The 15,205-nt window shown below is 39.2% G+C and overlaps 2 protein-coding genes across 5 annotated transcripts in view; both read left to right on the forward strand.

The window, feature by feature from the left end:
- Con (leucine rich repeat protein connectin) overlaps positions 1-9,336 on the forward strand; it is a 350,962-nt gene extending 341,626 nt beyond the window's left edge. For all 3 annotated transcript variants that reach the window (XM_069120653.1, XM_069120652.1, XM_069120654.1), the window contains one exon: positions 652-9,336. In XM_069120653.1, the coding sequence (XP_068976754.1) occupies positions 652-900 (249 nt within the window). In that variant the 3' untranslated portion in view covers positions 901-9,336. The remainder of the gene's footprint in view (positions 1-651) is intronic.
- A 1,599-nt stretch (positions 9,337-10,935) lies between these two features.
- The window catches only part of Rh50 (Rhesus blood group-associated glycoprotein Rh50), a 42,669-nt gene continuing 38,399 nt past the window's right edge, over positions 10,936-15,205 (forward strand). The window contains exons 1-2 of one of the 2 annotated variants that reach the window (XM_069120660.1): positions 10,936-11,366; positions 12,335-12,489. The gene's annotated coding sequence lies outside the window, so the exon portion shown is untranslated. The remainder of the gene's footprint in view (positions 11,367-12,334; positions 12,490-15,205) is intronic. The other variant, XM_069120659.1, reaches the window with a different exon arrangement.

Genomic DNA, 15,205 nt, shown 5'->3' on the forward strand with positions numbered 1-15,205 from the left:
GTCTAATAAGATTCGGAAAGAAGTATCGAAATATCATTTATTCGCGTGTTTATAAAATAAGCAAAAAGTAAAAAAGGAAGAGCAAGAAGCGGCGAAAGTTTTATCAATAGCGCCAACTTTCTCGATACCAGTCTCTTGCATAGTTCCCAGCAATCCTTTCGAAGAAGGTGAGAAACTACAACCAACATCGTTCGAATTCCATACAGACGTAAGGAAATGTTATCTATACAAATAGAAATTCTAACACTGTCGTAGGAATTTTATTTTTATTTTATTATTAGTAGACTGAATTGTCTAATCGTAAGAATATCCCTCAAAAAAAAAACAAAAAATAAAGTAAGAAAACGTTGATCAGAAGAAGATACGTTCGCAAAAACCGCAACTTGGATAATTCTTTCGTCAAGATGGGATAACTTGATCTCGCGGAACGCTTAGAACAAGTTCGCGGAGCACCGGTTACTGAACCACTGGCATATAGCAACGCGTGACGGTGAGCGATAGAGAGCGCTAATTCCCTTACCCAGTGTCGTCTCGCTAATCATCTTTCCAGCTCTGCACAGTGCTTTAATTTAAGCTTACAAGAATGTCACTTCACCCTGGAACCGCAACCATTCCTGACTAAAACATCCTTCTTCGTGCATACTGTTACAGGTGCAGATGGTGGAGGGTAAACTGTGCTACGTGAAGAACCTATTCGACTTGAAACTAGAAGAGCTGCCGTGCCCGGAGCCCTCGAGGGAGGATTTAATGGCGTCCGAACAACCTTCGAGTCGCCATGAGAATGCTCGTGTCGGCTCCTCGGGTTCCATATGGTTTTCGTCTTCGTCTGACCTCGTTCGCCTCGACCTGTCCGTCCTCCTATGCTCTCTGCTCCTGTTTCTGTCGGTTCTGTTCACGTAGAAGCGGCTATGTTCGCCGGACGGCCCAGCAAACAGATCGGAAAGACGGCCCGTGCACGAGGACGAGGACGGTTCTCGCTATTCCGAAACATAAGAGCGTGCATAATCGAATCGCGCGAGGTGTGTATGTGTGTGTATCGTCGCGTGCGTTCTCACCGGTGTTCTTCAAGGTTTGACGCGTCTCGAACGATCCTTCTTGCCGAGGAATTTTTATTTTCTCACTTCGAACAAGCTTTCTCCGCCGTTGTCTCTTGGCAAGATAGATTTTATGGATATTCGCAGAGTATTTGGTATTCTTCCGGTGAAAGGAATTCGTTGTAGCAAGGATCGTGGGCCAAGGGGTACTATCTCGCCGAATTTGAGCTTTGGCGCGAGATCAAGCGACGTATCGAGTTTCTGGAATTTTTAACGATGGGAATAATCTGGTTGACAACGTTTCTCGATGAGACGAAGCGAGTTCCAAGCCTTGGGAAATTTATGGCCAACGAAGGAGCAATCGATGCGACGTTTTAATCTACGAGTTTAGGAATTACGCGTTCCAACGTTCTTCGAGTTTCCGTTTCAAGAAGCTTTTATGTTTCTAAATTGCAACAAAGGCTCGGACAACTCCATGATTCATAGTCTTCTTCTAAACACGAAAAATCAATCGATCTGGCATGCCAAACGTTGCGTATCTCGATCGATCTCTTCTATCCACCGCTATCCGCAAATCTAACTAAACCAATGAAACTTACAAGCTTGAGAACTTGAACACGATGAAACGAACGACTCGAGAAACGTCGATCGTCGGTTTCAGCCAACAAGAAGCCGAGGTGAGTGATAGGAATTCCGAGGCGACGACGAGCGAAACATCGATTTGGCTCTTCTCGCAAATGAAGAAGCGTTCAAGTCGCGTCAAAACCGTCCCGGAGCGTTCGACGGATCGTTCGCGAGGCTGAATTCCACCTACGCACGGTGAGGAGAATTTTGAAGCGCGTGCTGTCGGACGTCGACGAGACTCGAATCGGATTTATCGAGCGCGATCTCGCGAGATGACACGGAGTACGCTTGGAATATAATATATGTATCTTCGAGGGGAAAAACACGTTCGATTCACGTTTTTCTACGCACGGACTCGTTATCGCCGCGTACGTTTACAGGCTGCTTAACCAGCTGGCACTTTTCAGTGACCATTTTGTATTATTGACTTTTCGACGTACTTTTATTCTCCATAATGGAGTCCCTTTTTCGAACGATCGATTATTAAATATAAACTCGTGTTTTTCGCGCGACTTTTTCATTAGCTCGCTCGATTATAGAGAACGTTTGTACATAATTGGTCGGGAATAGTCTTCGTGTGCTTTATGGCCGATCTTTCGTATCCTTTCCTCGGTTTTTTACACGTGTCAAGATTTATTATCGGTCGGCAAGGTGTCGGGAAAATCGAGGGATTCGAAGGAAAATTGGTACAGGTGATAAAACGCCCTCAACCGATAAGAAAACCCTTTCGAGGCTCGATGTTTCGTGGGTCGTAGAAAGAAGTTCTTTTTAATAATTGATATAACAGTAGATATAAATTTTGTCTAGAATTTATGTAAGTAGAACATAGGATTAGTATCGATGATTATATTACGATTTAGTTAATTAACATTTTTAGCGATTTTACTCCGTTTACTGTTCTTTTTTTTTTCTACGTGTTTACCGCGGAAGGAACAGCCTTTCTCAGGAAGAATGGGAAAAATGTCTTCGAAAAGTATCAATAAGTAAATTACAGACTGGATTATCGATTACGTAGATATCTAATTTCGACTAATTTCCATCGGATGATCAATCAGCGATAACTTAACAACATTAATTGGATATAAATTCGCAAATGGAAATGGGAATCCGATCTGGTTGCAATCGACGAAATTACAGCCTCTGATGAACTTCCACTGATACCTGTTCATTTTATCAATCACAGAGTACCCCTTACTAATTAATTCAATTACATATCATCAAAGAATTCGAAACTGCCTCTTTCAATTCTGTCGTACTTTCAGATTTTCACCGAAAGCTCTTTTACGATTAAAATCCACGAAAATCGTTTTATCCGCGATGCAATCTTTTCTATATTAGATCCTAACAGGATAAAAAACAAAAAAGAACAAGAGGAAGTAAGAAATATCGATAGCACGTAATTTCCAATTAACCAAATATATCGAACGTATCTAAAATCGCCGATATCTCCAATCGCTTAAAATATTACCACAAATATTCTCAAGCTAAACTTTTTAAATATATCGCGAACGTTTATGATATTTGTATGTATTTTTCGATTCGCACGAAGACTATTTCAACCGAGTCTGATTCATCGTTGCTTAAATCTACATACACATATACGTGCGCACACAGAGACACATGTACACATGTAAGATTGTTTCCACGAGTTGGCAATTTCTGGCCAGCCGCGTCCTCGCGAGGCTCTCGGAAGTTCGACGGGAACGGAAGTTGACCGAGGAGACGATCCACCCGAAGCTTAGTCAATTCCCCGTGCAATCGCGCCGGTTTTATCGTTGTGGATCAGTCTCCACTCTCTTACCCCCCCCCCCACTCTCTCCCTATCTCTCTCTCTCTGTAAACGCACAAAATCCCCTGGAAAACCGCAACGGTAGATCCATCTCGATATGTAGAAACGATTATCGAACACTGTTAACGTTTCTCTGAATTGCTTCAGAGATAGTTTTAGCGACACTGACGCTAGTATCGATAGCTTTGGACTTTGATGTAAAATTGTAACGACGCTGGAGGAGGAATGGGAGCAATCTGATCTCGTAATTGTCTCACAAATTCATTTGCGATAAATGTGAAATTTTCTCTTTTTATTTTTAGTAGCGAGATACGTCTGAAATAGGGTGAGAATTGATATTTGCTTGAAATTTAGGTCTATAGAAATGCTGACGCTAATTAAAACGTCATTGGCTATAATATGGAATTTGCAAGCTGCAAGAAAAAGGACGATTGAAATTCGACCATTTTTTGGAAATGCTGAAATAGGTTTCGAATAGGAGATGAAAGATATTTGTTGGAAATTGAAACATAGATTTACAGAGAAGTTAATTAAAACAGCATTGGTTGTGGTATGAAATTACAAACGATACTGGAGGAAGACTAGAAAAGAGTGGATCGTGACTGGAAAATTTATTTCTGGCATAAAGATGGAATACAATTGCGACGGCTGGTTTATAGATCACGCGGTCAAATCAGCGTAGAAAAGGAGAAAAACAGATGTTTGATCGTTAATTTCTTTCATAATCGATTTAAGAGTTGTACGATGTAACAGAAGTAAAAACACTTGTCCGATTATTTTAATCTATTGTACAATATTAGCGAAATTACGAATAGTAATGGAGGTTTTGGTGGAGATTTAGGTGCGAGTTTCTAACCACCTGTTTCGGATTAACCGAAGCTGACCCGGAAAATGAGATTTCGCTATCGATTTATCACCTCTACCCCAAAACTAAACCTAACACAGACTTAATTTAAACCTCATTCATTAACCTGCGTTTCACCAAAGTGAAATACGAACTAGCTTTTTAATAACTTCCAACCTGTCTCTCGAATTTAAGATATATTAATCTATTGTTTACTAAAAAAAAAAAAAAAAGTCGACGATGAAAGCTAATAAAGTAATTCGTATCTCTGAAAAATTCGGTGTGGAATACTCGGCAATCGAAAAACTTCGTCATACGTTTCCAAACAGGTCGCAGTCTGTGAAAACTTTCGAGCGGAAATCCGCCCATCTGGAAACATCGGTTCCTCGCGATATAGCTAAAAATCTCGCGCTCGAGGACGCGTATTCCTCCTCCAGCTGCATAATTCGCAGCAGCAAGGACGAATCGAATTCCCCAAGTGAATCGTGTTTCGAGAGCTTCGCGCGGTTTCGCGACATCCAATGAATAAATTAGCACAGTCTCGAGTTATCACAGGGCAGAGGATGATCCGGCAAATCCTTCGTCTCCGTAGCTAGCTTAATTACGCCGCTAATTGAACGTCAGACAATCGAGAGAAAGAAGGAAGGAGCGAGTGAACTGATCGTTCGCGACGATATCACACAGCGAATCGTCTTTTCTTTTCTTTTAGAGCCGCGGAGAGCAAACGAGACGATAAAAGAAGGAAACGCGCGACGGTCGAAAGAAACGGCTATAGTTTCTTATTGTACGATAGAGAAGCTGTGTTCTAGATTGGACGAGTAGGTACCTGTGTTTTGCTTCTCGGCCGACCCCTCAGTGCCATCCCTTAGCTGTTAACTTATTATTCGTAGAGATTAGGTTTTATCGAGGTTCGAACGAGCAGGATAGTTCGGTTAGGATTTTATCAGTAAGTTTCTGCGTTTTGGGAAAATTGCAGGGAAATTGGTGGCAGTGGAGTTTCGATCATCCCGCGTTTCGAATTATAAATTCTTGGAAAGTTGTGAGTTTCGGAGAAGCAGCGAAATACTGAAATCGTCGAAGGAACGAACGAACGTTAAACGATAATTTATCTTTGCATTTCTGGAGATAAAAATCGCTGAGATTGAAATTTTCGTCGTCCTTGCTTTCGAATGAAACTTTTCTAGAGATTTACGTTGCGAAAGAGGGAAATAACGCGGTGAAATCGTTCGAGCGAATGTTTGACAACTTATCTCGCTGTTATTTTAATACTTTATTTATTTAGCTGCATGTTTTTAGCGTTTGTGAAAATTATTATTAACAGACGATGTTGGTAGCTTAACCGCGTTAATAAAATATCAGCGTGAAATTCTATATGAATAAAGTTACGTAAGTAAACAATCATGGTATCGAAAATTTGAGTCACGCGCGTTGCACTTTGTCAACGGATTAATCGGCTTTGCGTAACGGCAGCCAGCTCACACAATCGACATTGTTTACCCAATCCATATTCGTTGGATCGATGGTCTTTTTCGCTTTGTTCTAAAAAGAAAAGCCGGACGAACAATTTTATATCGCAACCTATAAAAGTAGTCACTCGATAAAACCTGCAAAAGCTTCCATATTTACGAAATACCGTTTCGGAAGGTTCGACCATACAATTTACTTCCTTCGATCGCTCAAATAAACAACGAAAGATAAAAATATCGTACTCATCTACCATCTACTCATTTATTATCGTACGATCGTAAAAACTCTCCAGACAGAAATTAAAATCTAATCTTTAATTCTTAATTCTATTCGAATAATAATTCGATCCTACGAAACTCTGCATCTCCGAGCAAAAATTTCTCCCATCGATATATGTTTGCTGCATTGTTAAGAAAACACAAAACTAAGGACGACAGGTGACAAACAAATGTCGAAACTCGATTCTCCCGCCAGTTGATCTCAACGACTTTCCCAAAAAATGCGGAAGAATCGCCTGATACGGTATAATAAGCGTACGTCTAAGTTCTCCTTCTAATCATACGTTTACGTTAATTTAAAGCGTCTGTCTACCAAAAAACAAACGAGAAAGTCGAGGATTTACGCGCACGAATGAAACGAAATTGAAAGGAAACGTAAAGCTTCGTATTGTGCTTTATCTTTCATTTTTTCCCCCTAAAGGTAGCCCGCGCGTCGCTTTTATCGTAACGCGAAACGATCGAAGATGAAATGGCGTGTAGGGTCGAAAGGAACAATCGAAACGATGAGCACCCCTTGATAACGGCGGACGAACGATTGATAACGTGGAGTATCGCTTGCCCCGCGCGATCTAGAGAAAGAAAGTAGAAAAATGGAGAATTATCGATGATGTTGAGATTGTTTGTCATAGTATATGCGTTATCATATATATAGTATCGCGATATATAGTATATGAATGGTCGGACTGCAAAATGACCTTGGCTGCAGAGGATGGGATTGGTGAGTTGATGGAGAAAATTCGATTATAGCGCGCACTGAAAACGAGCCTCGATCCATTAAGGGACAACGTTGCATTTACACAACGTCGTTTTTCCGTCAGTTTACGTTGTTGCGTTCCGGTGTTTTCAACATTGAAGTTGCGAACCGAGATACCAAAAATTTATTTCGTCCTATCTACGATGAAATATGTAGGCCATACAACCTTACGAGGGTCGAGGAAGTCAGAAATCTTCCCGACTTACGTACAGAGATCCGATTTTCGTACTTTTACGAATTATCTATCATTGTAATACGCTTCTCTGTCTATGTCAGACGAAGTGTTTAAATTATTCGACGATTATTTCAAGATTCGATTATTTCAACGTCTCATTCGATATTATTCCTTAATCGATGTTGATCCTTAATCGGTTGATCGAGCAACGTGTAGAAAACGGAACGTAGATTCTGAAGGAACAACCATTTTTTCTATTCTTCTTCTATTTCCCGGTATTATAAAAGAGGGAAAATGGAGCGCGAGACGAGATGAGAAAATTTGGGGAACGTTCTTTCCTTTTCTCTTTTACTCTTCCTCCTTCTTTTCCATTTTTCTCTTTCTTTTTGTTTTTTGCAGACTTAGAAGAAAATAATTTAAGACAAATGATTTAGATGAAAAAGTTTGAGGTAGGCGAACTGGATTCTTCTGCTAGGGACGATCTTGAGATTGGGACGAGCGAGCGAAGCTTCTGGGTAACGAAAGGATTGGGGGATTTGAGCGACTAAGATCGAATGAAAAATACGTTTTCTCGGAGATTTCTTGAGATAGAGATTCGGTAGAATTCAAGGCGACCCTGAGGACAACACGTAGCATCGAGCGAATCAAAATTTAACAACGGCGAGTCAAATCTTTAGACGTTAGAAGATAATTAAAATTGGGAAACGTGAACGAGAGCAAACAGTAGAAGTGGCGGTATCTGTGAAACGAAACTGATCGCTCTATTCGATATTTTCGATCAATCTCAAGATCCTCTTGCCAACGTAGCATCAGTCACAAGAGCTAAGAGTACGAAGTTCCATAAACGAGTCCCCTGGTTTCTCATCTTCGACCACGTCGTCTTACCCTAATCCAATTCTTTCTCATTGTCATTGTTCTTCGCCGACTTCATTGTATATCGTCATCCATGCGTCCTGCACGATGGCATTTTGTGGCACGACGTCTGTTGTCGATGGAGACGCACGCACGCGTACGAAGGGAGACAAAAGAGATACAACAAAACGAAGCTAAAACAAAAGTAAACGAAAATGAAAAACGAAGGGACGAATAAAATTGTGTACCAAAAGGGGTTGTCGCGTGCGCCACGTTATTTCAAAAAAAAAAAAAAGAAAGAAACGAAAAGAAAGGAGCTACCAACTATTAAAGATTGCGGATATTTATGCAAATCCATATTTTTATTCGCCCGATTGAAGATGAATTATTAACGGGATTTGTTTCGCTTAGTAATTACGTATTAAAAATTACGTTACGTATTACTATTATCATCAATCGACCGTGAATATTTGATATATTTGCTCATGTTTACGCGGTTTTTATATAATTTTATATTTTCCATAAATGCATAAAAATCCGCAGTTTACTAGAAACGAGAAAGTTAAAGGAAAATCCCATGAACGCACCGATAGCCGATTTCCCATGTTTCACGTGTGCGTGGAGCGTTCTCGCTCGAATCGAGGATATAAAAGATGTTCTAGAAAACGTTCCGAGTTTTTTCAATGATTCTCGATGAGCATAGGATATAAAAGAAAAGGAAAAAAACGATATCTTCTAAGCTAGGCTTAAGTACGATTCTGTCTAAAAGAAAAATAACAAAAAGGTCTGTCTATCTGTCTCTCTCTCTCTCTCTCTCTCTCTCTCTCTCTCTCTCTCTCTCTCTCTCCCTCTCCCCCTCTCTCGCTCTCTTTCACACGAATATAAGACACACATACAAACATACATATACATCCATACGTTACACACAGTCACAAAACATACGAATTCTCTGGAAAAAAAATATTAAGCTCGTAGGTAAACCAAAGATAAGGAAAGTTCGGTGTTAGTCGTTAGGAAAGCTCATTAACACAACCGGATATTCATCGTCCGCCTTTGATCGATCACGTCTTTTAAAAGCAGAATTAATACTCGAGTCATTACCGAGGAGCTGCAGAGCGAACCGCTCTAAAATCGCTCGGATCAGAGAGAAAAGAAAAAAAATGTGAAAGATATAAGAGAATATAGTATAAGCACGTTCGATTCTTGTATTGTATTTAAATGAGAGGAGGGGCCATTTTAAACGTCGTCGAGCGAACGACGACGACGCGGTCCCCCGTTTTTTAGCCGTAAGATCGTACGAATCTTGTTTCCGTTTCGTATTACTAAGAAAGAAAAGAAAATATTATTCGACGAAACACAGCGAAACTTTACGATTCGTGATCGAAATCGTGTGAATTTCGGTTTTCGTATTATCAACACGGAAGAAAGAAATTATTCGACGACGAGATATAGCGTGATCGTGCGAGTTTCGTTTAGTTTCGTATTGTGTAAAAATAAAAAAAATAAAAAAAGAAGAAAAGAAAGGAAAAAGAAAACTGTTTAACGAGAAACACAGCGAAATTTTCTGACTTCCGTATTTTTTCTTTTTTCTTTTTTCTTTCGTTACGCGTAAGTAATTACGGTGATTGTCGTTGTTTCTATTTACAAAGAGGATAAAACGCGGAGACGATCAGACGCCGAATTCTCACAAATCGTGTCGTACGTGTGTATGTATACGGCACACGAGATTGTCATCGATACTTTTGCCGTCATGTGTACTATCATCATATACACCTGTCCAAGGAGAGTAAGTACGCACGTACGTATGGGTTCTTTCTCACACCGAGTGATTCTAATTTTTAAGCTAACACACGAGCGTGAGTGCGCTACGATATAAGTTCTAAGGTTTTGAATATTGTACTACTTATGAATTCACTGTCAAGCCGTAATATGTATTATATGTTCTTTTGTAAGATCTAAACGATAAATAAATAAATCGTCGAGAAAGAAGAACGTTGCGAAATGTATATCTTTGCCTGCTGGAATATCGATTACCTTCGAGAATGAGGAAATCATTTCCAAAAACATGTTTCGATAACTTTTCCAGTTATTATCCTTCGTCCGTCTATCTATGGACTTTACTTACTACCTTGCTACTTATGGCCGAAGCAAAATATTATTTTTACCTTTTCTACCGTATCTTTGCTTGCCTTTGTTATCTCGACAAAATTTCATTTCATTAGAAAGTCTCGAACAAGAGGGACATCGACGTTTCTCGTTTTTATTTATAATTGAGAAAGCTTTATAGATACACATGTATATTATAAAATATTACGATACGGTAGAATCGATTTTTAAAGCTTAACGCGCAACAGCAAAATCAGTTGTTCGCGAAATTCTATTAACCTACGCGCTTTTAAATTTACTATTAACTTGTACATTTATACATTGTTGCTCTAAATTGACAAAGATGTCTGGATTCTTAAGAGCTTTACTTTTCCTGGTTATTGCATCTCCTGCTTTGTAATTTCCTTTTTTAAGATCGAGCAAATATTAAACGGAAGCAATTTAACGAGATCAAAGGTCGTCAGTGGTTTGATAAGAATCGAAGCGGAAAACTGGAATACCAGACGACCATGGGATGCGTCTCTTCCTTTTTCATTGCCATTTCAGATGCGTTAGAAAGCAAATAAATAATAAAATTAGTAAATCGTACGTGATTCTATAGTCTGTTTATCCTACGACGAACGTGCATTCGCTAATTCCATGTCTGATGCGCGTTTAAGTGGCATATTTATTCCGTGAATCACGCGACTAATTTCGTAATAATGCTAACACATTAAATCTACAGCATTTTTGTTTAACCTCGTTAAAATATCTTAAAAATACTTATCTATTACTATTTTTGTTCCCTTGGTTTTTTAATCGCTACATAATGTTTGTACTTTTATTTAAATACCTATGTATTACACGCGACTTTTTATCGGTTAAAAAGACATTTTGGCTCTAACTTGGCAAACTCTGAAACACGCGATAATCGACTTCCTGCGACTCGAGCGAAGCTGTCCTGATTTTAGCTGTTCGTCGCAATACATAATCGTCTGGGTATACACGATCACCCATCGATTCGTGTTCCAACGCAAATCGATCGCGTGTCATCCGTCGGCATTGAACGACTGTTTGCTCCGAGTACGTGCTTGTCCGTCTTCGAGAGAACAAGCGAACGATTTCGTGCGATACCATCGATCTTGGCGAAAGTTTCTCCAGAAAAAGTACACCTTGATTTACCCGAATTTTTCAACTTATTCTCCCTCATAAATCTATTTTATCGTTCCCTTCTCTCATCTTTCTGACTTCTCCTTCGTTGTTTTAATTTTAATTCGACAAAATTTGCCAATTCTAATTGTTCGTAACTATAATTGATGAAACTGGCCGAGGCATCGATTCGCGAGTGGCAAACGAACGACCGGTTTTAGCGTGAATTTAGAGCGAACGAGAAGTAGCCGATATGACGGCATAAATTACTACGGAGTGGCTCACTTCCATCCGAGGCTTTTCTACAGAGACACGGTAAGCACGCTGGGAAATGTGTTCCCGTAAGTAGCTCATAAATATAATAAATATCTCCGTGTTCGATTACCGGGCCAACGATGTCGCGAATTTATGGATCTACATCGATCAACTCCGCTGAATTGCCTGTTTTCCGCTTCATAGAGAGAGAGCAAGGGAGAAATTCTATCACCTATAGCTCTACGGTTACAATCCATGAAGCAATTCTATGGATCTTAAAACTCACTAGTGGGAAACCTGGGAAATTTTCTATGGACGGTGACGTTTCTCACGCGGAACTAATATTATTCCGGTATCGACGACTCCACAGAAACCTATTCTATATCAGTTCTTCGAGCTCTCAACGAGAACTCTAGAAAATTCTATAGACGTTGAAATTCCTCCTTGGTGGGAAAAATACTTGAAGATCGTACCAATAAAATTCCAATATTTGTAATCCTTAAATCTTGAATCGGATTTCCCTCGCTCGATCGACTAGAAGCTTCGTTAAACTGTAAATTACGAAATCTCGAAATTCGTTGCTCGTCGTATTGGAGAAAAAACAAGATAGCAAGTACTATGAAATTTACAAGAATTATACTTTTACTCGATATATTACATCGTCGTGATTTGCTTAACTCGAAATTCCTTAAGTTCGTTATTTACACGCTAAATCGTTATGCTAAGTTTCTATCGCAAGTAGAATTAAATCTTTATATTTCGTAACAACGACGTAAAAGAAGATCGTATTGGAAAAGAAACAAGATAGTAAGATGAAATTTACAAAAATTATACTTTTACTCGATATATTACATCGTCGTGATTTGCTTAACTCGAAAGTTCCAATAAATTTCCACTGTAATCGGATTTGAATTAAAAATCTCTTACGTCTCGGTCATCGGAATTACACCGTTACGTTATGTATCGTGTGGTTCTGGTTTGTCTAACTTGAAATCCACCTAAATCGTAAATGTACCTCCATATAACAGGAGATCTTTAACCCCATTACTCGTGGACCAGACTGTGCACGCATCGAGCGCTACGGAGATTAAGTGAAACCAGACTCTCGAAAGCATCAACACGCAGAACGTCGGCTGTAAATTACAGCGAGTTATACAGGAGGGAGCTAAAGCCGCGGTAATTGGTACGCATTTACAGATTCGATTTAATTTATCTCAGCTGCGCATATCGATCTCCCCTGCTCAATTAACGATACAAGTATAATACCCCGAAACTAACCGTATCGAAATCGCAATCATCGACTGCAAACCAGACGTTTCCACGTCGTAACGATCTTCACCTCCTAAATGAATCGTAACTCTGTTAGCGACGTTGTAACGTTGTTTTCGATATCGCGCGTTATTACGAATAACCGTTGCGTTCAAAATTTCCATGCTCATAGAAATTCAGAAGATTTCGTAGAATTATCGTTTAGCGAGTTAACGTTTGCGAATTGACTCGAGGAATATTTGATATGTCGTTGGAAATATGGTAAAAATTTCATGAAATTTTGTGCGCCAATGGATAACGAAGGACACGAAGTACTTGATGTCGGAGTTTCTGAAATTCAGAAACGTTAGATTCGACGTGTAGTTTATGATAAATATGTAAAAAGCCATCGTCGTGCAAGTATCTTGCAACGGTATTCTTTCGCCTCGAGAATTTCTCCGTCTCGCAGCAAGAAACCTTTTCACTTGCAATCATTCTTGGAAGGATTTCTCGCAACACGCGCAATGCAACTCCATTCTTCTCGGCCACTTGTTAAAAGCGTCTAAAAGGGCCCTTTTATAATTCACCTATTCCCAATGGCGCTGCAGTTAGAAAAGCATTCTGCGTCGCTAAGAATTTCATTAATTTCCTTCCCCCTTTTTTTCTTTTCCAACCAAACCTTCTTTTACGATGGAGAAATCGAGCTTCCATTTCGTTTCTCTTGGAAACGAAACGATGTAACTTCTTCAGAAACGGAAATTTATCGAGGCAACGGATGAAGATAATTATTTGCCGCTTTTTTTTTTTAGAAAATCAACAACGCAACGAGATACAAAGCGAAGAATTATTGTAGAGAAATAATTACAACTATCAGCGAGGTAAACCGACGCGTCGATATAGAGAGTGTAAAAAATATTCTCAACAGATATTTGAACAAAAATTTGGAAAAATTTGATCATACTGGAAACAAAAAATGTGCTTACACGTACCACCTGCGCCTGTTTAAACAGAGCTTATAATTTTTATCTTGGAAATTTTCTTCCATCTGCAATTTCCGATTCGGTAAATATATGTATATCGCGTGACTAATCTTGTATAGCGTAGTATAACCATTGAATTTATCTTAACGAACAACATATTGCGTTATAAATAAAATTGTATAAAAAACCTCGTGATTCCACGAAATTCCACTTAAGAGGATTAATATTACGAGTAAAATTGTATAGTACTACGTTCGACATATTTAAAAGAACCGTGAATACTTAAAAATCTTTTCGTCAACTTCATTTAGAAGCACAAAAATTATTTAAACCGCACGGTATTCTTTTTCGTATCAAGAAACTCGTATTACCTGTAATAATTCTTTCTTATATTTTCGACCATTTACGACGTGCTTTCAGTATATCTAGTTACAAAAGAAACACCCTGTGTAGAACGAGATTGAAGAACGCGATTACGATAGAGACATCTGGCACGGAGGAAACAAAATGAAAAATATCGAGTAACGGCGTTCACCTTTTTCATTTCGAGGCTCGTTGACAAACGTCGAAAACACTCTCCCGTTGAATCGCTGCATTTGAAGTCGCGGTTCGAATATAATTAGCCACGAACGATTCGTGGATGAAAGACCGATGGATTCGACCGATGGCGACCGCTCGATTGCCTCGATTCAATCTCACTTCCGGTAAATCGTGCCACGACTGCGGATCCGTGGAGAGAATTTAAAAAAAAAAAAAAAGATATGGACCGCGAAAAAATGTCATTTGACAATTTTTGACAGCGACTTTTTCCTGTGTTTGTTATAATGCAAGAAATTTAAGGAGAATTAGAAAGATAATTTTGAAAATGGCATCACGAACGATCCTTGGAACGTTACAATTTGAAGAAGTCGTTGGAATGTTAGAATTTCGAAAAATCCTTCAAGTATGGAAATTTTGAGAAAATTGGAAAATTGTTCGTAATGAAGGAAATGGAAATACGATGCTAATAAGGTGCGTTCGGGCCAAAGGAAAATAATTCTGTCGTGAAAACCACGTATTATTTCAAGAAATCAACTTACGTAAATAATAACAAACGTAATAAACGAAATTACATGAATTCACATGCAAAATAAATCTCGTGATATTACTGTAATAAAACATAATAAATATAATATAAGTGTACAAGGTTACAGATAAAAAAAGACAAATTCTAAAGAAGGTTGAATAAGGAAGATTCAAAGGACGTTAAATATTTCGTTTCGAAAGTTTCACGATCTCCTATTTACAGGAATGAAAGTTGCATTAACGAGCGAACGCGAGCTTCACAGGAAAGAAAAGCAAAAGAAATAACATAGCGCAAAGGAAATCGTTAGGTGAAAGAGCGATTAGCCAATTAATTTATCATTGAACGATCAGTCGTCGAACGCTAGTCGAAAAATCCCCAAAAGGTATAAATTCGAGTGCATCTAGCATTCGTAGCTTCGACATCCACGTTCTCGATCAAGAAAGAAATCTTCCTCTTGAGCGAAAAATCTTCTCGTCCTGAACTTCCATCTCGACTTCGTCCATGTTATTTCCACCATGTCCATCGTCTCGTCGTCTCGTTGACCTTCCCTCACCGTTACATGCGTAACACAGCGAACCAACCACTCGTCTTGCGCGTCATTAGCG

This window comes from Bombus flavifrons, chromosome 9 (assembly GCF_040668555.2).
Source record: "Bombus flavifrons isolate JBK064 chromosome 9, iyBomFlav1_principal, whole genome shotgun sequence".
NCBI classification, from domain to species: domain Eukaryota; kingdom Metazoa; phylum Arthropoda; class Insecta; order Hymenoptera; family Apidae; genus Bombus; species Bombus flavifrons.